At 42.6% G+C, this 22,532-nt stretch overlaps 2 protein-coding genes across 3 annotated transcripts; both read right to left on the minus strand.

The window, feature by feature from the left end:
• Nucleotides 1–344: 344 nt before the first annotated feature.
• Nucleotides 345–5,608, minus strand: LOC310907269 (myosin regulatory light chain 2, smooth muscle minor isoform-like). The gene is made up of 4 exons (XM_083857351.1): nucleotides 5,541–5,608; nucleotides 5,153–5,351; nucleotides 4,809–4,970; nucleotides 345–1,141 (listed from the first exon to the last, which is right to left on the minus strand). The coding sequence occupies exons 2-4, from the start codon at nucleotides 5,334–5,336 to the stop codon at nucleotides 969–971; spliced, it is 519 nt and encodes a 172-aa protein (XP_083713477.1). The 5' UTR covers nucleotides 5,337–5,351; nucleotides 5,541–5,608; the 3' UTR covers nucleotides 345–968.
• Nucleotides 5,609–15,122: 9,514 nt separating this feature from the next.
• Nucleotides 15,123–22,127, minus strand: LOC310910608 (myosin regulatory light chain 2, smooth muscle minor isoform). Of its 2 annotated transcripts, XM_083863456.1 has the most exons (5): nucleotides 22,013–22,103; nucleotides 21,140–21,175; nucleotides 16,999–17,196; nucleotides 16,659–16,820; nucleotides 15,123–15,619 (listed from the first exon to the last, which is right to left on the minus strand). In XM_083863456.1, the coding sequence occupies exons 3-5, from the start codon at nucleotides 17,180–17,182 to the stop codon at nucleotides 15,447–15,449; spliced, it is 519 nt and encodes a 172-aa protein (XP_083719582.1). In that variant the 5' UTR covers nucleotides 17,183–17,196; nucleotides 21,140–21,175; nucleotides 22,013–22,103; the 3' UTR covers nucleotides 15,123–15,446. The 2 variants fall into 2 exon arrangements, with proteins under 2 accessions (XP_083719582.1, XP_083719581.1); XM_083863455.1 differs by lacking the exon at nucleotides 21,140–21,175 and having other exon boundaries at nucleotides 22,013–22,127.
• Nucleotides 22,128–22,532: the final 405 nt, after the last annotated feature.

Raw genomic sequence — 22,532 nt, forward strand, 5'->3', positions numbered from 1 at the left:
TGTTTCATTTAAAAACCAAGAATAACATTTTCAGACAGAAAACAAGGACAGAGACAGCATACCTTCCTTCTTCTTTCATCCAGCCCTGTTCTTACTATGCTTTGTAAAAAATGGAAAGATAAAGAAAAATATGGTTGCAATGAAATGTCATTAATTCAGTATCAGCAGCCCCACAGATCTGGTAAGAAGCATCGCTCAAGCAACTCTATCCATATATGATAATTTGTTTTAAAAAAAACCACTAGGATTTACATGGTAAGTTTTTTAAAAGTGGTATTAATATAGTACTCAGTGTCGAGAAATGGAGGCACTGAGGTGGTAAAATACATGCTCAACTACATTCGTAAGATTTAAAATGTTTAATGTGCAAGTCTCGGACAGAAATGATTAATTTACCATACATTAAAATTTGAAGGATGGGAATTTCTTCTTCATGTGTATGCTCACAGTAGCAGGTGAAATACTCAGTTGCTGAAGTACAAATATCAATATGCTTAAGTGACTTATGCATCATTTTTTAAGGCAAAAATAGGTAACAACATGACTGCGTACAGTTGCAAAAATATTTACAGATATCATTAGAGAAACATTATACTTCTCGCATGAAATTTTTAATTATGCTTTTAGTAGACAATGATTTGAAAAATTATCAATAAAAATGTAAAATTAATCTAGCTAGGATGAGTAGCACTAACATTTTTATCCAGGCCTCCACACTTTCTGATCTTTGAGCCTCAGCCTCCATCACTGTAAGCTGTCCTCTCTCTCCCTGCCACTTTCCAGTCTTATTACAAAGGTGCAGGTGTGCCCGAGCAGCCTTAGGATCCACAGAGGAAGAAACTGCAGTGCTAAAAATGAATGCAAAAGGTCCCAACAAGAAGGAAAAAAAAATTAGATCCTGAGAAATAAAATTAGTGAGAAGAAAAAAAAAAATTAAAGGTGCTATCCACAGGTATCCAGGGATTTGCTCAGTCGTCCTTGTCTTTTGCTCCATGTTTCAGGATGCGCGTGAATTCGATGTAGTTGAAATTGCCCTTTTTGTCGATGGGGGCCTCTCTGTAGAGCTCATCCACCTCCTCATCCGTGAACCTGTCCCCCATCGTGGTCAGCAGCTCCCGCAGGTAGTCTTCCTGGATGAACCCTGCAATGAGACATGCACAGAGAAACAGAAGGGAGGCCGAGCCTCTTAGCTGGGTCTCTGAAAGCAGCAGCACAGACATGCCAACAGACAGGCAATTAACCAGTGCAGCATGTAATATATTACATTTGCATTTGCACAGAGCCCCAGAAATTTCCTTAATTGAATTCTAAAGAAATTCCTTGAGTGCAAAGGGAAAGGAAGTTTAATGCATTTCATACAGATTTCTGAAGACAGGGCCTGACCTGCTGTGGTATAATAACACTTACTTCCATCTACTGATCTTCAACGGCTCAAAGTGGAAAAACAAGTTCCTGACACTGCTAGTCTTCATTATATAAGCAATTCTCTTAAACGAACTATATTTTTCTTGCCTTAATTAGATATATTTGCACATCCTCTATAAACTAGTTTCCCCTGGGGACTAAATAACCACTCTGGCTCTTCTGTGCTGCACAACACTGTTGCTGGAGGCAGTTTATGTGGATACAGTGAACTCCTGGCAAGCGTCCAGGGAAGGAGTTTATAACAGAAGAAACTTTCAGACAAGACTGAGCAAGTTAGCTCAGGAGGCAGGAAGAATGTTTATGGTGGAGAGGTAAAGGTGGAGAACCCAGTAACAAAAAAGTTAGGATGTATTATTTATTTTATGCTAAAAGAGCAGAAGACTTTTCAGGAAGTTAACAAAGACATAAAAAAGAGCAGTTTCTAGGTATCTTCTGCTAATTCTATTTCAAGAGATGGGCAGAACCACCAGTTGCCAAATAATTCCAGGAAAATTTAGAGACGAAAAAGGAAACACACATAACAAAGGGCAAACAGTAGAATGCAGAAACTGCTGAATGCTGAAATACAACCAGTTATACATTTAGCAGCACAATAGTTGCTTCATTTTAGAAAGAGATTGGTCATTGAACTTTAGTTGGAGAAATGTCAGTAACAGAACAGACAAGGTAGAATAAGGTTCCAAAAAGAGCCATAAGTAAGCTCTGTGGAACAGCTGGAAATCATATGTAGACACCCACATCAACTAATGTAGACTCAATTAGAATGTGATTTAAAAAGTGCTGCTTTGGAAAGAGAGTTGCAGAAGTTAATCAGAGTTCATTAGTGAGACAAAACCAAACAGGAAATCAGGGGACCAAAAAGCAGTCAATGAGCATGACAAATTAACAGGGGGTGGTGTATGCTGGGGGAAGTGAAAAAAAAATGTGTTTCAACATATGCTAATGAAAACAGCACCATATCCCAATGTAGACCAGGCATTGGCTACTGACTGCAAATGAAGAAGGCTAGCAGCAATCTTCTACTTGAGAAATAGGGAGAATGTACAGTTAGCCAGGCCCATCCTAATCAGGTCAAACCTTAGAGCTCTCTTTTAAGATGTGTGTAAAGAAGAGGGAAAAGGCATCCAAACAGATTAGACACTCACTCAGCTGTCCTACAGAGACCAAGCAGTGAGGAAAGATGACAATGATTAGTATTCAAAAAATGCAAGGCCTTTGGTGCTGCAAGTTTAACCTCAAGGACTTAATTGCTCCTGTCTGAATTGTTAGTTGTTTGAACACTGAACTGGGCTGCCAGACCAGGAATACGCCACAAGTTTTATCAGCAACCAACTGTAAAGCAAACAGGGCTCCTCTCCCTCCCACACAGCTTCAGCTGTAGATGGGGAGTGACAAATAAATGAAGCAAAACTTAAGATTTAGCCTGTTGCAGGCAGCACAAAGCAGATCAAAGACCAGATAAAAAATACTCCAAATGCAGACAGATCCAACTTTTATACCAATTCCATAGCACTACACATGATAGTAATGCTGAAGCAACATATCCAACTAGGTTGGCAATATAGTAAATGTAAGTAAAACCTAACAAGTCCTACCTTATCCTCATCAATAGGATCTGATTTGTATTACTCCCTTTCAAAAGACCTACACTGATATAGAGCTAGAAAATCAGGCCCATAACAAATACACATGTGGGGACCATGGAAGTAGAAGAGTTTGATACAGCTGGAAATGCTCTTGTACATTTTTAGAAGGAATAAAGGATTAACATAAAGGATTAACCTGGGTTCTACAGATATGTCATATGCTATTTTGAAGACTTCATTTCGACCATTATCAATCAAAACTCAATAAAACAGCATAGCTATTTTACATGTTTTCTGGTTAAAATTTGAGGATGCATAAGACACAAAACAGACTGTAGAACAAACCAGTATCCTCAAATCATTGTAGGACTGGACTAAAACATTTACCACACAGAGCTGAGAGATATTAAAATCAATCTTATCAGTATATGGGTGCCCGACTAGTAACTTATTGTTTAGACAGACATAGAAGTTTCTGTTCCAAAGAACTGGTAGCACAACCATTTTCTTTATATTGTAATTCACAGGCTCTTGTTTTGGTGCACACACACACACAAAAAAACCAAAACCACAGTAGCACAGTGAGTCAGACTACCTGTGGAGAGAAAATAATTAACCTACTAACAAAACTTCCTTCTCCAGGAGATGGTAAAGAGATTTCTCTTGAGAGGGAGGAAGTCGATTAACATTTGAAAAGGCCTGCCAAACAGAAAGCCTGTTTACCTACACCTCAGCAGGAAGGGGATGCTCTTTGAAAAGGCAAAAGGTGCTAAAAATACACAGACTGAAAATAGCTGTTGAAACAGAACTATATCCTTGGAAAGGTGCAGAGCATAGCTCGACTGGTTAGATTAAAATACTGTGGTGGGCAGTTGTGAGGAAAGGTGTAGATGCAGTGTATCTCTAGTACAGAGACTAGACTACATAATTGCAATGTGAGCTAGTAAGGCAAGTTCACAAGGCATCAAAGCACCAATACTCTGTAATTCCACAGAACTGCCCTATGGATTCATCCCCAGTTACTACACACTCCTCAGGAATCTCAGCCTAGGTGAATAAATACATAAAAGCATAAACTCTAACCTCAAGATTACAGGCACAACCTTGGAAGTCTGATATAGTAAAACTGAGCTCTGTGGTTTACTCTTTCCCTTCATCTTGCTTTTCAAGTCAGTCCAATCTGTCATTTCTGCCCTCTACACCCCACCCAGGTTTTATCTTTACACCACTAAGTCTGCAGCCCTTCCTGCAATCTGAAAGCAAACTGAGCTCCAAACAGAGCATAACATTTGTCCTCAGAGCCAAGAAGAATGCTCAGCCAGATGAGGGTTTGTAAGACTTTATGAAGTCTAGATGGTGTATCTTGAAATATTAAACATCTGAAGAATTTAGATGCATCTCAGACCTACTGCAGAGGGGGCACAAACATAGTTGCATGAAAGATTTCCCATCATTACCTTTTAAAGCCATAAAAAATCACACATTATTGATTTGAATTCCTCACCTTAGAGCAAATACATCTTGTTTTACACTTTGAGGAACATACACACTGTCCAGTTAAAGCACCCTTCTTCAAAGCTTTACAGAAGAACAGTCCTACTAGTACTCAGTACTGACACAGATCAGCCAGACAGATTTTACTCTTACTCAATAATTTAGCAGAATATGCCATCTAGGACTACCACCTCATATTTAATTTATAAAGGTGCAAAAATCAGCATACTGTTTAGAAACCCAAATAACGAACATAAAACCCCAGCCACGCCCCTGCCAAGCAGCCGAGCTGCACCCACATACCTGTTGCTTCTTCATCAAAGCAAGCAAAAGCATTCCTGATGACATCCTCCGGGTCGGTGCCATTTAACTTCTCACCAAACATGGTGAGGAACATGGTGAAGTTGATGGGGCCCGGAGCCTCATTCATCATGGCATCCAGGTATTCATCCGTTGGATTCTTTCCTGCACAGAAAGGGATTCATACATAAAAGGTTTAGCTTTCAAACTGAAAAAGTAATGTCAACACAAACTGAGTGTTTACACAAACACAGACTGAGACACCACACTCTCATATCCCAGACTCAGTAGTTTGATTTTTGCAGCACAAATTTGCCTGGCAAGCATGAGCAGCACAGGGACATTACCAAGGGAGGCGAGCATGTCGTGCAAGTCCTCTTTGTCAATGAAGCCGTCCCTGTTCTGGTCGATCATGTTGAAGGCCTCCTTGAATTCCTGGATCTGCGACTGGTCAAACATGGCAAACACATTGGAAGTGGCGCGCTGGGGGCGCTTCTTGGTGGTCTTTGTCTTTGCCTTTTTGCTGGACATGGTGGCTGTTGGACACTGGGGAGAGAAGGAAATACGGTAAATGCACTAAGATAGGAGTTTCCCGTCTTTTCCCTAGGATTTCCAAGAAGGGAAAAAGAGAGGCAGAAAATATGGATAAAGGAAAGACAGACTAACAGAGCAGAAAAAGAGTCATTATCACAAGACGTAAAGTAAGTTAAATGTTAGCCCTGACAGGATCCTCACCCGGGGGCGGCTGCGGGGACGCGGCTCGGGGCGGACACGGAAGGGAGGAAGCGGCACCGGCGGCGGCTCCGGCGCTTCCGGGAGAAACCATCGCGCTGCGGGCCGCGGGGGGGGGACGAGCGCCGGGAGAGGCGGCGGGAGGGCAGCGAGACGGCAGCCGGGGGTTTTCCTTAGGGATCTCGGCCCGTTCCGGCTTTCCTGGGCGGTGGCCGGCTCGACACGGCCCCGCACCCTCTTCCCTGCGCCCCTCGCAGCCTCTTCCCTGCGCCCCCCGGCTCGGCCGCGTTGGAGCGTCCCGGGGGAAGTGGCGGCCGGGCCGGGAGCGGGGCGCCGCCTGCAGGGGAGGGATGGGGACGGCCCGTAGGGATGGAGCCCGGCCCGGCTTCTGCCGTCAGCGAGAGCTCCCCGCGGGGTGTTTCTTTGCTATAGGTAAAACCCCTCACGCCGAAGGTGAAGAGTCGCTCCCACAGCCGGTGCCGGGCCCGGGATGACACGGCGGTGCCACATCGGGGAGGGGAAGGGCCCCCCCTCATCCCGCGGGGACCTGCCCGGATCAGCAGGTGTGAGGTGTTGTCCTTACCTTCGGTCTAACTCGTGTTTCGCTTGAGGGATCAGAAGAATTCCAGACTGCATCTTAAAGTCTCCTAAGGGGTGCTCCCGCAGGATCGAGGCCCGTGCCTCTCGCTGCCGTAGATTGTCAGGCCCTTGAAGGACTTATTTCTGGCTATATTTTAGTAGTGAAAAAGGATGACACTTATTTTTCCATTCATCATTTGATGTAGGATCTCCAATAGATTGAGGTACAAGCTGTTTTTAGTGGATGGAAACCGTTTTACAAGCATTTTTTTAGGGATGGTGTCTGAAATTGATTCAGAAGGTTTTAGTCCACTTGTACATCTTTTAAATTTTCCCAAGGGAATGTTTATCCCCATGTCGCTTGTTGAAGCTCCACGTAAATAGCTTGGGTTTCAAGAAAACTGTTGTTCAGTGCACAAAAAGGTCCTGCAGTAGTCAGTCAGATGGGAAAGCTGCACTGCCAGATGATCATTCTGTGACTCCCCTCCTGCCTGCCCTGGGCTGTGTTGTGTGCAGTCTGTGGCTTGGAAAACAGGAGCTCTCAGGAGGAAAGGCTTTGGCCAGGCATTGGAGTGGGTTGCCCAAGCAGGGGGGTGGAGTCACCATCTCTGGAAGTGTTGCAGAAGTGTCTGGATGTGGCACTTGGGGATTGTGGTGGTGCTGGGTTGATGGTTGGACTAAAGGTCTCTTCTAATCTTGACCATTCTGTGAAAGGAAAAGGTAGACATACGAGCTTTTGCTGAAATTATCAGTTATATTTATAAATGTAAATGAACTCCATTTTTAGCCACTGGACCTACTGAAATTAACATGTAATCTATTAATGTGTAATCTAGAAGTTGCAGTCTCACATTTGAAGGGAGATGTTTTAATTGCCAAGAGGCCCAACTTTCTTTCCCTGCTCTCCTCTCAAATCAGACATTTCATACGGGCTGAGAATTTGGCCTAATTAGCTTATAATACTTCCCCAGTTAATTTTAATATCACTCTTCTGAAGTTTGCCTCAAAGTCCAATAGAAACTAAGACTAAACTTTGCTAAATTGAAAGCCTATTAATGAAAAAAGTTTTGGGTAAAAAATTATCTGCTAACTAGACGTGGCACATAGTTTCAAGATAATTACATGCAAAGTATGAGTGGGCAGAAAAGCAGTAGAAATATCAAGATGTTAAGAGAGTTAATAAAATACTCCATGATAATGTTGAACAACTGAACTGTGTGTTGAAATTTAATTATGAAAAGCTATCTGATCTCTTCTTTCATCAGTTACTTTAAATTGAAGCACTACTGCAAACACGCCACTCTGTCTCGTATTGTTTTTCATGCTATTAAAAGGGTGTTACATGATACCTGTCATGGTGTATGTTGTTCTCAGTGTTTAACTTCTGCAGATGTGGGGATAGGTACACTAATATTACTTGCCCAGTATGAGATCAGTTCTTAATGACAAAATTGCATGTCAGTGTGTGTGTCTCTCTCTTAAAGCTTTTGTCTCCAATTTGTTGCATCGTGGTGGAATGAGCAACAGTTCCTACAGGCAGACCATTTTTTGTTCAATGTAAATCTAAGTAATGCTTTTAGGAATGGTTCAATTTTACTTGATTACAGCACTCATCATAGCAACAAAGAAATTTAAAGGGAAAAGAAAAATTGTTTTGCCTTTTATAATATTTGGAGGGATTTTTTTGAAACTCATTGACATAAATGTTGAAAAGGGAAAAAAGTAAGGGTCTTTTTTGTGAGTGTGGTGCCTCCTGAAAGCTGTGCATCAAGCACTCAGAACAGAAATGATCCTTTCTGAAGTGATGTTTTAAAAAAAATGCTGAGCTCTTAACTTTTTCTTCTTCTTTCCTTCATTACTCTCTTCTTTTTCATTTATGTCAGTCTTGTTTAAGAAAAAACCCTTTTAAGCAAAATGAATTAATTGTTCCTATCCTTTCTCTCTAAAATGCTCAGTGATTCAGTGCCATTGAAATGCTTGTTTTCTTTCAATTGTCAAAAAACTTTCAAAATGTTTCATACTTAAGTTTTAAGGTTGCTGCAGACAGTGAGCAATTTACAGTAAACTTTTTCTCTCCTTTCATTTAATTCTTTCCATTAACAGTTGAACTCGATGATCTTAGAGGTATTTTCCAACTTTTAACAATTCTATGATTCTATTTCCCCATCCTTGCTGAGTTACAGGGACAGTGCAAATGTTTGTGATTAACTTGGTTGCTTAATGAAGCAGAATCAGTCTGTGTCATATGATTTTTATTTATGAATCTAATGAATGTTACAGGAATGTCTGCACTAGCTCACTGTAGAAGTCTGCCTAGACCAGTGCTCCCCAGCTGCAAAGAGATGTGAATTCTGGACGTGGAAGGCAGGGGCCAAAGCCTTGGCAAAGAACGTCTTGAGGCTGGGGATGGGGAAGCCCAGCAGCTGCTTTGTCCATTTCTAGGCTGGAGCACCACCAGGATGGATCTACTGATTTTCTGGATGCCTTCAAGAAATAATAGAGCATAAAAAATAACTCCAGTGCTGTGATCCAAGGGGAAATACATTTGAGGAGTCATGAGTTAAAGAAGGGATTCGGAATATGTGTCTTCACTTGAGTCTCTTGGAGGGCCTCAGACTGCAGGTTTCATTCAATGACCTCATGAATAAAAACAGTTACTGCTTTCCCAGGTGGTCCCTGCCACACAGTACATGCTGAGGCATGAAAAATAAAGGCTCCCAGAGAGTGCAGTGGAGCCTATAGAAGGAGCACATATTCTTTATACTGAAAATTAAAAATAGCACAGTTTTGACATTCTCATAACTTCCAGTGTACATGGCTGAGGAAGAATCAAGAACATGAGATCTCTAGAGCATTGTATGACAATTGTATAGCAGGTTGAAGGATAAAGCAGAGATTTTTAATGGAACATAAATAAAATGTAGTCAGTCTGTGAAATGTTGTAAACAGGAGAAAACAAACTTCAATATATTTATTTAAAACTTCATTTCAGTGACTGCATGAATGGGCACTGACATGTTTGACAGAGTATTGAGGGACTTTACTCAGCAGACACGATACTCCTTGGATTCCCAGATCCAAAGTCTGGATACCTAAAGAACGCAAATTAAAAACCCCAATTGAAAGGTACATCTTTGGCTGTTGGGCTGTTGATTTCTGCTGTGTTTTTCTTCCCTGTTCTCTATGATCAAAGTCATAGTTCTGCCTCTTGTGCTGTATGTCCATCCCTTGTTTTTTATCCTAGCTGGTAAGATACAACAATTCTAGTCAGGTATTTGTGGGGTTTTCAGCTCTTCTTGGACTAGTTTTAATCAGGATTATTGCCAGACACTGTGCTTCCATAAAGTGGAGAACTGAAATGCAAAACCAAGCATTGATAGGTATTCTTTGTAAGAAGAGCTGAAGGCCCCCCATCTTTCAAACAAATGTAATTAATTCTGCTAAACCTAAGGACGTACATATGTGCTCCTTGTATGTTAGAGTTTGTATCTGCCTGACCATGTGTATGTACAAATATGGAAGAAAATGAAATGTGCTCAATGCTTGGCCATAGGTCTAAAATAGTGTTTTTAAACATACCCAGAAGACAAGAAGCAGCATATTTAGTCAGGTATTTCACATGAGAAGTAAGCTGTTATCAGTTTTCTTATCAGCTGATGCCTGTGCAAGTTTGGTTGGCTGGTGGAGCAGTTTCAAATCAACATACTTCTTACGGGGTGGGAATATTTTGCCACTACCACTTGTGTTAGAGCTTGTTGTTAGAGTTGCTACTACCACTGTGGTTAGCTCACAATTAAGGAAGAACTGAAAGGAGGGAAAAACCCCAGCCTGTTAGATACAAGGCGAAGTCAAGGTTCAAGTAACTCGTGTCTGATGCCAGCTCTATTTTAGCACATACTAAGACAGGTCTTGCAGGCCTCAATTTACACCCACTCATTTGAATATGCTTGGCATAGGCTGGAAATTATTGTGAAATGCTGTCTTTTAACTCCCAATTCATAATTAAAAAACAAACTAAAACCTAGTCCAGTATTTAGTGAGGTTGTACTCAGTGATACCCTAAAATAGTCAAAGTGAGGGTTAAGGATTAAATAAACCTTGCCAAACTAAGCCATTTACAAGAACAGTAAAATGACTAATACGGATGCCTAAAGGAGCAGAGAGTGGCAGCAGCAAAGTCAGTCTCAACCCACCTAATCCTGTAGTATTTGTAGCTGATTTTCAAGCTTTATCAAAATGCAAGGCTGCTTTACCAAGGGACTGAATCACAGCTGCATGGCAGAGGAGTCTGCATGCAGCAAGCACTTGGGATTTTCCAGGAGGCCAGTTTGATTTCCTGCTCTTCTGTTAAGTGTGTGCTGCTGAGAAACATGTAAACATCTTCCCTCAGATTTATGACATTGATACAAACTGCCTGACCCCTTAAGTCCTGTGGTGCAGGGCCTGTTATGTATGATCTCTAGGGAATATCCCACTTCTGGTCTGAAAACATTCCTTGGTAGTGTTTTTACCCATGGGCTGCAGAGAAAAGAAGGAAAAGCAGCCATGTGCTGCCACCCCTTTCTCTCTCTCTCTCTCTTTTTTTTTTTTTTTTTTTTTTTTTTAAGATGAGAAGTTTTCTATCTAGTATATCAAGTTTGGGAAAACAGCGATCACTGTGGAGTTAGAAAAACTGCTCATAGAAAAAAAAAAAAACAAACCTGTGTGGAGGGGTTTTTTTCCCCTCCAGTATTACTTTCCAGTATTTAATAACTTATTTTTAAGCTGCATTTTAAGAGGCATTTACTTGAGTTCTTTTTGCCTTTGTATTGTTCCTAGTTTCTGTGATACTGTTTCTGAGTTACTGTAATTCTAAATCATTTTTTCAAAGGAGATAGTTATCTAAAAACGACTGTAGGGTTTTGAAAAATTAAGTAAGAAGCCAAAATAGGAGCATGGGTGCATAAGCAATACCAAGGGAGGATTAACTGCTGATATCTAAAATGTTCCTGACTATATTTTGTCACTCACTCGTTATTTGGATTTACATTGTCAGAATACCTTTGCATTTGTTGTTGTTTGAAATTCCCCAGGAACATCCCAAATAATAGGTCAGTAACACTCGAGACTAGAAAAGGCCACGAGAAATATGTGATGACAAGATTTCAGATATTTTCCAGCTTTTGGATCGAAGGCAGGTGTCAGGACACAAAGGCAAACTGTGCCAGGATGGGGCGGCTGTGCTGCATTCATTTCTCCAGATAGGACAGGGATCCTAGAAACAAGTGATCCAAAGATAGTCATTTGGTCAGCAGTGAAACAGATCCTTGCTCTGGAGTGTAGAGACAGCACCTCTGTGACATCCCCAAGCTGCTGAGCTAGTGTAACAAGCTGCCTTCATGTGGTGAAATGTGTCAGTCATCTGATCACTGTGCCATAACGATGGGTTTATTTGCTTAAATAAAGAGCAGAAACAAGTGTAAAATATTGCACATTACCTTTATCTCCAGCAACAGAGTGGGGAAGAAAAGGCAGCAGGCAAACATTCCCTGGCAGCACTTGACACAAACACGGTCCTTTTTGGAGGTTTCTCATGCAGCCTCAGTAGCTCTTTGACTTCACTTTGACCTCTGCATTTGTAGCCTTAGAACAGGGTAAGTGGGTCATGTAAAGTAGATCATTGCTTTTCAGTAGGGCATTATAGATCACTGGAGATGTAAGACTATTAAATGTGTGCATAAGCCTAGGAAAATAGATTTTCATCATAAGCTTAATCTGGTGTGGAGCTTGGAGACTGTTATATATGAACCCCGGGGGAGAAAAGATTAGGTTCCAAGATTTTGGCTGCAAAATGCTAAGGCTAAGTCATCAGAATTTTAAGCTGTTTCAGTGACCAAAGTTATTTTTATTTTTGGAAGTGAATTATTGATGACACATCCCCAGAGTCCTCGGCACGCAACCTCAGCTGTCACATTCCTCCCTGCCTAGCTACAAAACACATCTGATGCTCTTATATGGTCTCTTGGCTGGGACTGTTGGCCTTGTAGCCTCTCAATGTTTAAGGGGTTTGTGCCCACTTACAGGTTAACTGGTCTCCTACAGTAAAAAAAAAACCAGGGTCTCAGGGTTTTTAATCTGGTTGTTTCCTCACCCGAGATTCCAAAGCTGGCTGGGGGTTCGTGTGGGCACGAAGGGAGTGATTTTCCCTCTTGACCCCTGAAGGATTTAGGTCTGCTGTCTGACTCTGTGTCCCTGTGTTCTGTGCTGAGCTCGGTGCTCGGTGTTCGGCGCAAGAATGATGAGGAGTCTCAAGGTCTTGCTTTTCTAGTTTCTCGCGTTGTTTATTAGTTCTTATCTTACAATTCTCTGTGTCCGGCCAAGATGTTCACAGCAGCCTGGACACGAGGTGACTCCCCTTCCCCTGTGTCCGGCCATGGTGTTCACAGCAGCTCGGACACAAGGCGACTCCCCTCCTGTGTCCGGCCATGGTGTTCTCAGCAGCTCGGACACAAGGCAACTCCCCCCTGTGATGGGAGGTCGCTACCTCTTATACAGATAACTACGTACCCATTGTTTACAATTCTGTGCCAATGCCTATCACCTATACTAACACGGTCATTTCTACTTTGATCCAATCCACTGAAACTATTTTGTGCCCACGTCACTACAGAAGATGGATGCCAAGGGAGAAGAAGAAGAACCCAGGGCTCCACCCTAAAATCTCCATCTTGTCCCTTTGCATCTACATTCTAAAAATCCATAACTACAAAATCTTCTGCACAGTGATAACTACACTACTCTCAGTAACACCTTTGTGACTTGCAATTCTTCTCTCTGTTGGATGTTTTTCTCATGGACCAAAATCAAAGCCTGTGTCTTCCTGGGCTCTGTGCCAGGCAAATCCCCCTGCACAGACCCCAGACCCTCTTTTTTGGGTCCCAGGCCTCTCTACCGAGGTCTGTGACTTCCCAGGGCGCCCAGAGGGATGCCCTGGACTCCAACAACAGGGAAACTGGAACTTGGAAGGTTGTCATTATACTCACACATCCTTGGATATTATTTCTCAGTAACACATCTTCCTGAGTAGGTATCTTTACATCCGTACAGTTCTGTCTCCACTCTCTACTCACAGGGAGCATCCAAGATGACAAGGAACAAAATCGCTACACCCCACATTTCAGCTGGCTGTTCAGAAAGCAAGAGCAGCAGTACAGAATATTTTTGAAGTGGACAGTTTCCTCTCAAGGATGATACCAGGTTCTCTTTTATGTAGCTCATATTTATGATTTTAAAATCACTACCTTCCAGCAAGAAAAATCTAGCTAGAACACCTGCCACTTACTGAGTGTAACATACCAGCACCTAACATTTACAGAGAAAACAGGGTCAGGAAAAGAAGGGTTTAGGGATCCAGTGTTCCTAAAAAAAGTAAACTGCTCTCTGAATTTTAATGCCATTTAAGACACTCAAAGAGAAAAAATAGTATCAGTCTGCTTGCATGTATGCACACAGTACTGAATTGCACAGGGATGACAAGATCAGTCTAAAGAAGTGACAGCTTAACTTGTTTTCCAGCCTAATGTTACATAGCAACATTTCAACAAGAGTTTCCTAAATCTCCACTCTCTTGTCACATGGTACTGCTGGTGAAAACTTCCATGCATGCTTGTAAACTATTTCCTAGAACCTTGCAGGTGCCACATGGAGAAATAACTCAGCAGCCATTACTGAAGAGCACCAAGATAGTTAAAAAGTAAACTTTCAAAAACGGAGCAGCTGTGGCAACCTGAAGTACTGTAGAGCAATGTGGGTAGGAGAAAAACTGAAGCTAAGCTTGTTAGCAGATAAAACACAGAACCAGGAAAAGAATGGCCGAGAACTCAATTTTAATTAAGCCCGTTAAGTGGAAAAAAACCACCCTGGAATAAAAAATTTAAAAAACAGTCCAAGCATGCCAACTGAGTATACTTTGTCAAGTTATTTACAAATCTGAAGCCAGACTATCTTCTGGAGTTGCCATATGGGAACACAAGCAGGATGAAGTAACCAAGCCTTCATGCTATCACACATGAAATGAGGCAAACCCACCTTACAGGGTAAGCTGTCAGAGCCTTTACAATCCTCTGTGCTGAATTCCTACTCCTTGGGGTCTTAAGTCATGTGATACAGCTGAGGGCAGGCTTTCTGGGTAAGAGGCCATTATTTTAATTGATAAATACATAGGCGAATTCTCCTGCTTTCTAACTTGCAGTAATCAAGAGAATGAGGCACACAGAAAAGCATGGTCATACTAAGAACTAACAGAAGAATCCTCCTCTTTTGTCTTTGAGACAACAAGCACAAGCAGTTCCGAATGACTTTGCCTGGTTAAAAGCCATCTTACCAATATAACTGAGGAATGTGTATGGTATTATAAAAAGTGAGAGCAACTTTAGCACCTATAAGGTTTTACCAAGTTAATTCTCAGAATGACTTGGCTCACATTCTCACATGCAAATGAATTAGCTGTAGAAAAATAAAACTTAATGTAAGTTTTCTGGCCATGTATTGCTGTTAATAAGTGCCAGCAGATTTCACAAACTTCTTTCAGCAGAAGGGAAAAAATATGCCTAATTCCCCCTTACTTAGCAAAGAAGAATGTACACTTTGGCATGAAAGTACTGCTAGAAAACCCATCATCAGTATTAAAAGAAAGCAAAAGCTGGGCATTGTATCTGCTTAAGAATCAGAAGTTCTCTGCCAGCCATAAGGCAATTGTAAGAGTCTTCCCTAACAATTCCTTTGGTTAACTGCTTACACAGTAGTCAGATCCCAGTTCAAAAACCTGAGATTAAAGACTTTGGCAGTTGTATTTTTAAAGATGCCAGCAGATGCTGCTAGGAGCATTTCAGAACCCTGTCACACTGAACAAATCACTATGAAAATGAGTTTTCTAGCTCGACTTGCAACTGCAAGAAAAATGCAATGAACACACATGCATTTGTAAATGTGTAATAGAAATGTTATTTTTCACAAAAGGTATTGAGGTATTTTATCTATATAGCAATCTTTATTTCAAAACGGCATTTATTACAAAAATGTAAAAATCCAGCTAAACCAGAAACATTGAGATTATTTTCCCGGACTATCAAAACTCCTGGGAATGTTTGTCCTGTAGCCTTTCCCTCACAACATTTCCCCTGCTTCCAGTCTGATTACAGGTGCAAATGTGCCTAAATGGCCTGGAATAGATAAATATACTGAAAAAGACAAAAGCTTTGGAACTAAATGCATGCAACAAGTTATATCAGGAAGAAACTGGTAAAAATAAACAAAATTTCAGGAATAATCTGCAGGAATCCAGGGATTTGCTCAGTCATCCTTGTCTTTTGCTCCATGTTTCAGGATGCGCGTGAATTCGATGTAGTTGAAATTGCCCTTTTTGTCGATGGGGGCCTCTCTGTAGAGCTCATCCACCTCCTCATCCGTGAACCTGTCCCCCATCGTGGTCAGCAGCTCCCGCAGGTAGTCTTCCTGGATGAACCCTGGAGCACAGTGTAGGAGGACAGAAGAGTTTTTACAATTATCTGCTAATACATGGGTGATAATTTCTTTCTTTGAGTTCTTTCCCTCAGTTAAAGATACCTACAGTCTTCGTCTGCCAAATGAAAACAATGCCATAAAAGTCTATTACTAAAATTGCCAAATAATTACAAGGATTCCATCAAATCAGGCATCTTAGTTTGAAAGGTCCCACTGCTTCAAATAAAGACAATTATATGCTTTGCCTGTGATGTTCCAAAGAATATAAAGATTTATCAGTATTCATATTGGACATCCTTCCCAGGAGCAGAGCTACACTCCCAAGAACCTTCTAACAACTCAGTATTTTAAAAGTCACAAAGGGGATCAGTTCACCTTGAGCATTTCTATTGAAAAACCACCAAAAAAAGTCATGGAATAGTCCAGAGTCATTGACTATTAACATTTAAGAAGTGCATGAAACATGGGAAAGTTTACAACACTTCAAATTTATCTTAAATCAGTGGTAAAACTCAGATTTACCAGACTGGTTGCAAAGAATAAATTTTTGGCAGGGTTTATTAAACAAGTAGGCTTGTATAACTTGTGATTGCTTTTGTCATCACTCCTGTGAGTTACACAAGAATTTCCTTGCATTCATTTTATTCTTTTGGTGCAGCTTAACAGAGGGAAGGTGGATACAAGTCGCTGACAGAAAACAAGTTCTTCATAAAAGCACAGCAGCTTTGAAAACAATGATTCCCCTCATCAAAGCGGCCCCAAAGGTGAATTTTAAGTCAGGAATAAATTAAGACCCTGGTTCCCAATCAATGTGTTTTATACTTTCTCCTGTCTTGGACAACAGAACAAACTCCCAGATATTTGAAATTTCTACAGAGACTAAAAAGGCAAATTTAGCACATGAGAACACAGGCATGATTTTCAGTTTGCAGAAATTGAAATTTTCAGAGTTAAAAAACTGATCACCGCTTCTATGAGCACAAACATTTATTGTTACAGAAGTAAGTAGAAGTAATACATGTACACTGTTGTTTCACCCACCTGTTGCTTCTTCATCAAAGCAAGCAAAAGCATTCCTGATGACATCCTCCGGGTCGGTGCCATTTAACTTCTCCCCAAACATGGTGAGGAACATGGTGAAGTTGATGGGGCCCGGAGCCTCATTCATCATGGCATCCAGGTATTCATCCGTTGGATTCTTTCCTGCACACAAAGGGATTCACACTCGGTTTAGCTTTCAAACTGAAAAAATAATGTCAACACAAACTGAGTGTTTACACAAACACAGACTGAGACACCACACTCTCATATCCCAGACTCAGTAGTTTGATTTTTGCAGCACAAATTTGCCTGGCAAGCATGAGCAGCACAGGGACATTACCAAGGGAGGCGAGCATGTCGTGCAAGTCCTCTTTGTCAATGAAGCCGTCCCTGTTCTGGTCGATCATGTTGAAGGCCTCCTTGAATTCCTGGATCTGCGACTGGTCAAACATGGCAAACACATTGGAAGTGGCGCGCTGGGGGCGCTTCTTGGTGGTCTTTGTCTTTGCCCTTTTGCTAGACATGGTGGCTGTTGGTTCTGAGGAGACAGAAACATATCCAAGATTTAGCCTTATCAAATCACATTGCAAGTCCTTGGGTGAAGGATGAGTAGAAGGAAATCAAGTTTCATGTTATCAGCAAATACCCCAAAATACACATTTATTTCAGTATCTCCTGCTCCATTTTCTTTCAGACTTCACTTCCTATTAAAGCATTTGACGATTCAGGGACCGGCACTGTAGGCCAATAGCAGGCTACATCAAAAAACCCAAATCAAATCATAGCTCTTGAAAGGAAACTCTCACAGTGCTTGTATTGCCGATTCAATACTCCACCTGCATCTTTCACAAATTAAGGTGACTGCACATTCAGGAATCTGGGGGCACTGTTGACTTAGAAGGATATGTGCTGCTAAACTAGCACAGAGGTTAAATAGATCAGACAGTATGGTAAACTAACATTTTGGAGGGGAAAAAATGTATTATAGGCTCTGAATAGCATTTGTTAGACTAGCTGCCATTGAGAGAGAAACAGCACTGACTTGGTTCAAAAGCTCTACAGTGCTATTCCCTTACACAGTGGAACTACTACACAACACATGCAAATGCCAGCAAACTCTTTTAAAAATTAATTAAAGGTGTAATAGCTCCAAAAATGTGAAGACTGTTATTACCAACCCTTAGAAACATTAATATATTTTTATAAATTTTCACATTATCACAGGTATACCTATGTCACTGTTTCCCTTTAAGCTGTCAAATGAAGAAATAAACATGGTAGATTATTATATATCATAACACTAATATTTAGGGTAGAAGTGAGACATTTAAGTTAACTGCATCTCTTTTTAACTGGGAAGTTACATGTAGTGTTCCAACTTAATGTATGACAGGACAAACTCAAAAAGCTGAGTCATTCGCTGAAAGGCAAACGCAAAGCCCTTAAGACTGCTTTTGGATCAGAAGTTAGATCCTTTTAAACGTTATTTCCAAAAGTCTCATAACTTCTGCTTGCTAAAACTAAAGTGTAATCCATACTGCTATAATCCTTCATAATGCTCAAACAGAGTGTTATGCAAACCAGATTCCTTCCATCCTTGATTCTGAATTTTACAGAAAGCACCTATAGCGAGTGTCTCCTGAAAGAAGAAAAATTTAAGCTTCACCTGTAATTGCAAGAGTATCAATATTCTGAAATTAGTTTTATAACTTAGAAACAAATTATCTGATCAGAAATACAATACTAATCACAGTATTAGCACAGTTCTAACTGTTTCTCAAATAGTTTGCTCAAAGGTAGAATATTTTCTGTTAGACTCCTGAAAAACAAGACTGAAATAACTAACTGGAATTCATCCTTAAAAAAAAAAGGGAGTAAAATTAAGCAAAGTAACTCCCTTATACAGCCAACCCAATAAGCAGGCAAAAAGCAGTTATTTTGTTGGTTTTTTTTTTAACTACAAGGAAAGACATTTTACCTTGCTTTGTATTAGATACCTGACAGGGGGTACCAAGCATCTGGATCATAAAAGGAAATTCCATGGTTACGTCCTTCTCAGTCTGTCCACACAGACAGCTACTGATTTCCCCTGCTAATTCCACACTTTTAAATCCTACGTGCATCTACAACGTTCTTCTGACGTACAAAACAAACCATTATGTCCCGAACTAAAAATAGCCCGTGAAATGCAACTGCGCATCGCTCAACAACGCAGACGTTCTCCTCAGAGCACTAACCACCAGCCACCCGAGACGTCTGGCCTCCACAACGCTGCAACAAATAAACATGAACTCTTGACTTCCAGATATTTATGTTGACAGCTGACAACAAAGGTAGTTTGCATTCAAGCTGCAGGCAAAGGTTGTGCATAACTTTGGTGGTTTTCTTACCACTGTAAAAACCCTCAGGCAAGCTCTCATTTAACTCTGGATTATTGATTACAAGTTCCACTACTCAAAGCCAAACACTATCTTTTAATAACTCTTTTCTGAAATAATAGTTTCAGTAGTTTTCAGGATAAGGCTCATTCAAAGTAAACAAAAAAGTTTACTCTGCATGTGCTGATGCCAACAAAATTGATTTTTGCTTTTTTACTTTCATTATCTCCACATTCTTTATGTATACATTTGCAGCTCTGTAGTCTATTACTGCATTCACAGCTGGCATTTTACCTACTCTATTAGAAGGACAAAATTCATTCCCCAGTGGCTCCAAGGCCTGGGGGTCCAAGGTTAGATTCTTTGGGAACCCAGGTCAAAACGGCTTCCCAACTTTTTCATAAACAAAGTTTAGTTCCTATCTAAAGGGAGGTGGGGGGATGGTTCAGAAAAGGGTAGAACCAGCACGGAATTACCTCATCACCTTTGTCTCTACTGGGGATTCTTGTCAGTTATGCTAATTTGCTGAACATACAAAATTGTATCCACTTGTTACAGTATGCATCTTCAGCGTTTTTTCATCCAGCGTGTTGTGTACCATAAGGATCCTTATAAAGGTAATCCCTTTCTATCACCTAACTGTGTCTGGCTTGTAATTTTAGGATCAGTGAAAAGGCATCAGTGCTGCAAAGGCAGTGCTCCCAGCAAGCCACTACCTGCAATTCTCTCACCTACAATTCAATCCTACGCAGAAGGAGGTACCAAAATCAGACATTCTTTTCATTTCTGTTGAGAAGATTGACCTAGCAGAGTATATTTTACTAGAAAAAATGATAAAAGTGCCTATGCCTGCATAACTATTTTCTAAGTTTCTCTGAACCAGGCTTAGGAACTCCTCCAGCCCAAAAGAGCTGTCAGCCTGGCTACAGAGAAACATCAGCTCTCACAGGACTGCTGTGCCCCTCAGCACAAGTTTGGTGCAGCTATGCCTGGAACACTGGACTCAGCTCTGGGAATCTCTGTCAGAAAGAGGGTGGTACATTTTGGAATATGTTCAGAAAACCAAAGTCATCAATCCAGTTAGCCAAATAGATCAATTTATGATTTTAAAGTTCCAAAAGTGTTTGCGCTTTGTGTTATCCAACAAAAAGACCCACACCTAAGCTAACGTTTTTGTAATTGAAATAGGGTTAGTACAGGCTGCAAATAAAATTTCAGTAGATAAAATGGGAGTACTTCACATTAGATAGTGCAAGTTATGATAGGCAGGTTTAGTCCCTGTTTAATTCTGTGCTGCACTGAATGGTCTGGGCTCTCTTTTGGAAGCTGTCCAAGAAACTTCAAATGTAAGACCTTACCTGTGAGACACATCATAAGATATTTCTGAAAATGTTACCTTTCTTTAGGAAGATTTTCACATATTAAAAAAATAATAAATAGGTAGTAGCAGCACTGCTGCTTTGTGCTACCTGTATTGTCATTTGTTCAGTCACAGTGGATATCAAACCACAGAAGCCCAGACTGTCATCTTGTGGTCCCTTCCACTGGGAAAGTGGGAAACCCTTGGAGGAAAAAAACCCCAAGCAACTACAAATTTTGAGCCAAGCAATAAGCCGTGAAAATTTACAACCCACTAACAGTGGTACAAGCTGGACCTGTTCAGAGGCAGTGACCAAAAGTTATGCTTTAGAAAACACTCCAATGTTTCAAAATGGTGAATATTGTAATAACTGCAAAATCTATCACTAAAAACACCAAACTACCACACGATAAATCCCCAAACCCAGAGCCAAGAAAGTCACTATGTGAACTAAGAACATCAAACTCAAAAGTCAACCTCAAAGCTAAATCCCAAGTTCTGTCCATGTACTCAATTACAGCATCCCATACAGTCACACATCCATCACAATCTGGGTGGCAACAGGAAGAGCAAGGTGCTCTCCAGCACATCTGTGTCAAGGCTCAATAAAGAGCAGATTACACTTTATCAAAGTAGACTAGCAAAAACCAAACCCTACACTGTCCCACCCAGTCTTAAAAACCACTTTAACACACTCCTCACTAGTAAGCTTCCCAGAACCCTTGCACAAGAGTCACACTTGCCTCAAAATCCAGCGCCAGTGAGTCAACACAGCCCGTCTGCAAATGAGAAAAGGATGCTCAGAGGTGACCTTATGCTGTCTACAACCACCTGAGAGTGGGGTGTAGCCAAATGGGGATCGGCCTCTTTTCCCCATCAACAAGCGACAGGATGAGAGGACAGTCTGAAACTGTGCCAGGTTTAGGCTGGACATTAGGAAGACCTTCACAGAAAGGGTGATTAGACACTGGAATGGGCTGCCCAAGGAGGTGGTGGAGTCACCGTCCCTGAGGTGTTCAAGTGAGGACCGGACGTGGCACTCAGTGCCCTGGTCTAGCTCCCACGGCAGTCGGTCACGGGCTGGACTCGATGATCTCGGAGGTCTTTTCTGGCCTAATTGATTCTGTGGTTCTGAGAGCCGCGGAAGCCCTGCACGCAGTCCCCTGTGGGCTATGGTTATCCCAAACCGTGAGCAGGAAGGGACAGACCCAGTGCCACCATCTCCCCCTACCTCACCCTCTTCTGACCCAGCTCCCGGCCCTGCCCCTCCCGTGCTCTGACAAAGCCGAGGAAACGCCCGCAGAGCCTCGGTGGGGCCGGGAGGCAGCCGAGCCCTTCCGACAGGGAGGCAAACAGTACCTTTTAACACCTTTCGGTTCCCTGAAATGATGCACAGGGAGCTGGTCGCGCCCAGCCCGGCTCACAGGGCGGGGTGGCGGGGCCCGGAGCCGGGGTCTCCCCATCTCCAGCCTGCAGGGCGGATCCCCCTCAGGAGCAGCAGCACCGAGCCGAGCCCCGGGGGGAGATGCGCCCGCGGTGGGCGACGCCGCAAGCGACCCCCGGCCCGGCCCCGCCCCTCCCCTCCCCGAGCGGCGGCCCCGGGCCCCCCGACTCACCTGGCGGCGGGAGACGGCACCGGCGGGGAGCGGCTGCACAGACACTTCCGGAGATCGCCACGGCCGCCGCCCCGCCGGGCAGGAAGGAAGCCGTGGGCGAGCCCATCCGCGCACGAGGGGGAGGCGGCGGCGTGGCTCATCGCTTCGGCGGCCAGGCGCCACCAGCCGGGTCGCGGAGAGGACCTACAGCGACCCGCGTGTTTCGCGTTCCTTCCCTGGAGTCTCTGCCTCCCTTGAAGGGGAAAGCCAGAGCCACGAGCTCAGCCCCTCCGCCCTGTGCGCGTCCTCCCCCGGCGAGGCGTTGGTACAGCGCGGTGCGGTCACCGCATTCCACGGGCGAGGGGCGGAGGGAGTCGCGCGCCTGCCCTTGTAAGGCAACGGCGGGAGTTTCCTGCTCGCGCCGGGGGGCGGGGCCTTGCCCGCTCGCCCCGCCCTCTCCCCGCCCCGCCCGCTGCTCGGGGCCCGCCGGGGGCGGCGCTTCCCGCCCGGAATGCTGATCCCAGAGTGCGGGGGGGAGCCG

The sequence above is a fragment of the Zosterops lateralis genome (genome assembly GCF_965231275.1).
Source record: "Zosterops lateralis genome assembly, chromosome: 1".
In the NCBI taxonomy this organism is placed as follows: Eukaryota; Metazoa; Chordata; class Aves; order Passeriformes; family Zosteropidae; genus Zosterops; species Zosterops lateralis.

Excerpts from the sequence above, each read along its gene's own strand:
- LOC310907269 (XM_083857351.1), bottom strand. The coding sequence starts at position 5,336 with ATGTCCAGCAAAAAGGCAAAGACAAAGACCACCAAGAAGCGCCCCCAG. Across the intron at positions 4,971-5,152 it reads CGACATGCTCGCCTCCCTTG|GAAAGAATCCAACGGATGAA; the intron begins GTAATGTCCCTG and ends CTTTCTGTGCAG. Across the intron at positions 1,142-4,808 it reads CTTTGATGAAGAAGCAACAG|GGTTCATCCAGGAAGACTAC; the intron begins GTATGTGGGTGC and ends GTCTCATTGCAG.
- LOC310910608 (XM_083863455.1), bottom strand. The coding sequence starts at position 22,118 with ATGGGCTCGCCCACGGCTTCCTTCCTGCCCGGCGGGGCGGCGGCCGTG. Across the intron at positions 17,197-22,012 it reads GTGCCGTCTCCCGCCGCCAG|AACCAACAGCCACCATGTCT; the intron begins GTGAGTCGGGGG and ends CTGTCTCCTCAG. Across the intron at positions 15,620-16,658 it reads CTTTGATGAAGAAGCAACAG|GGTTCATCCAGGAAGACTAC; the intron begins GTGGGTGAAACA and ends ACTGTGCTCCAG.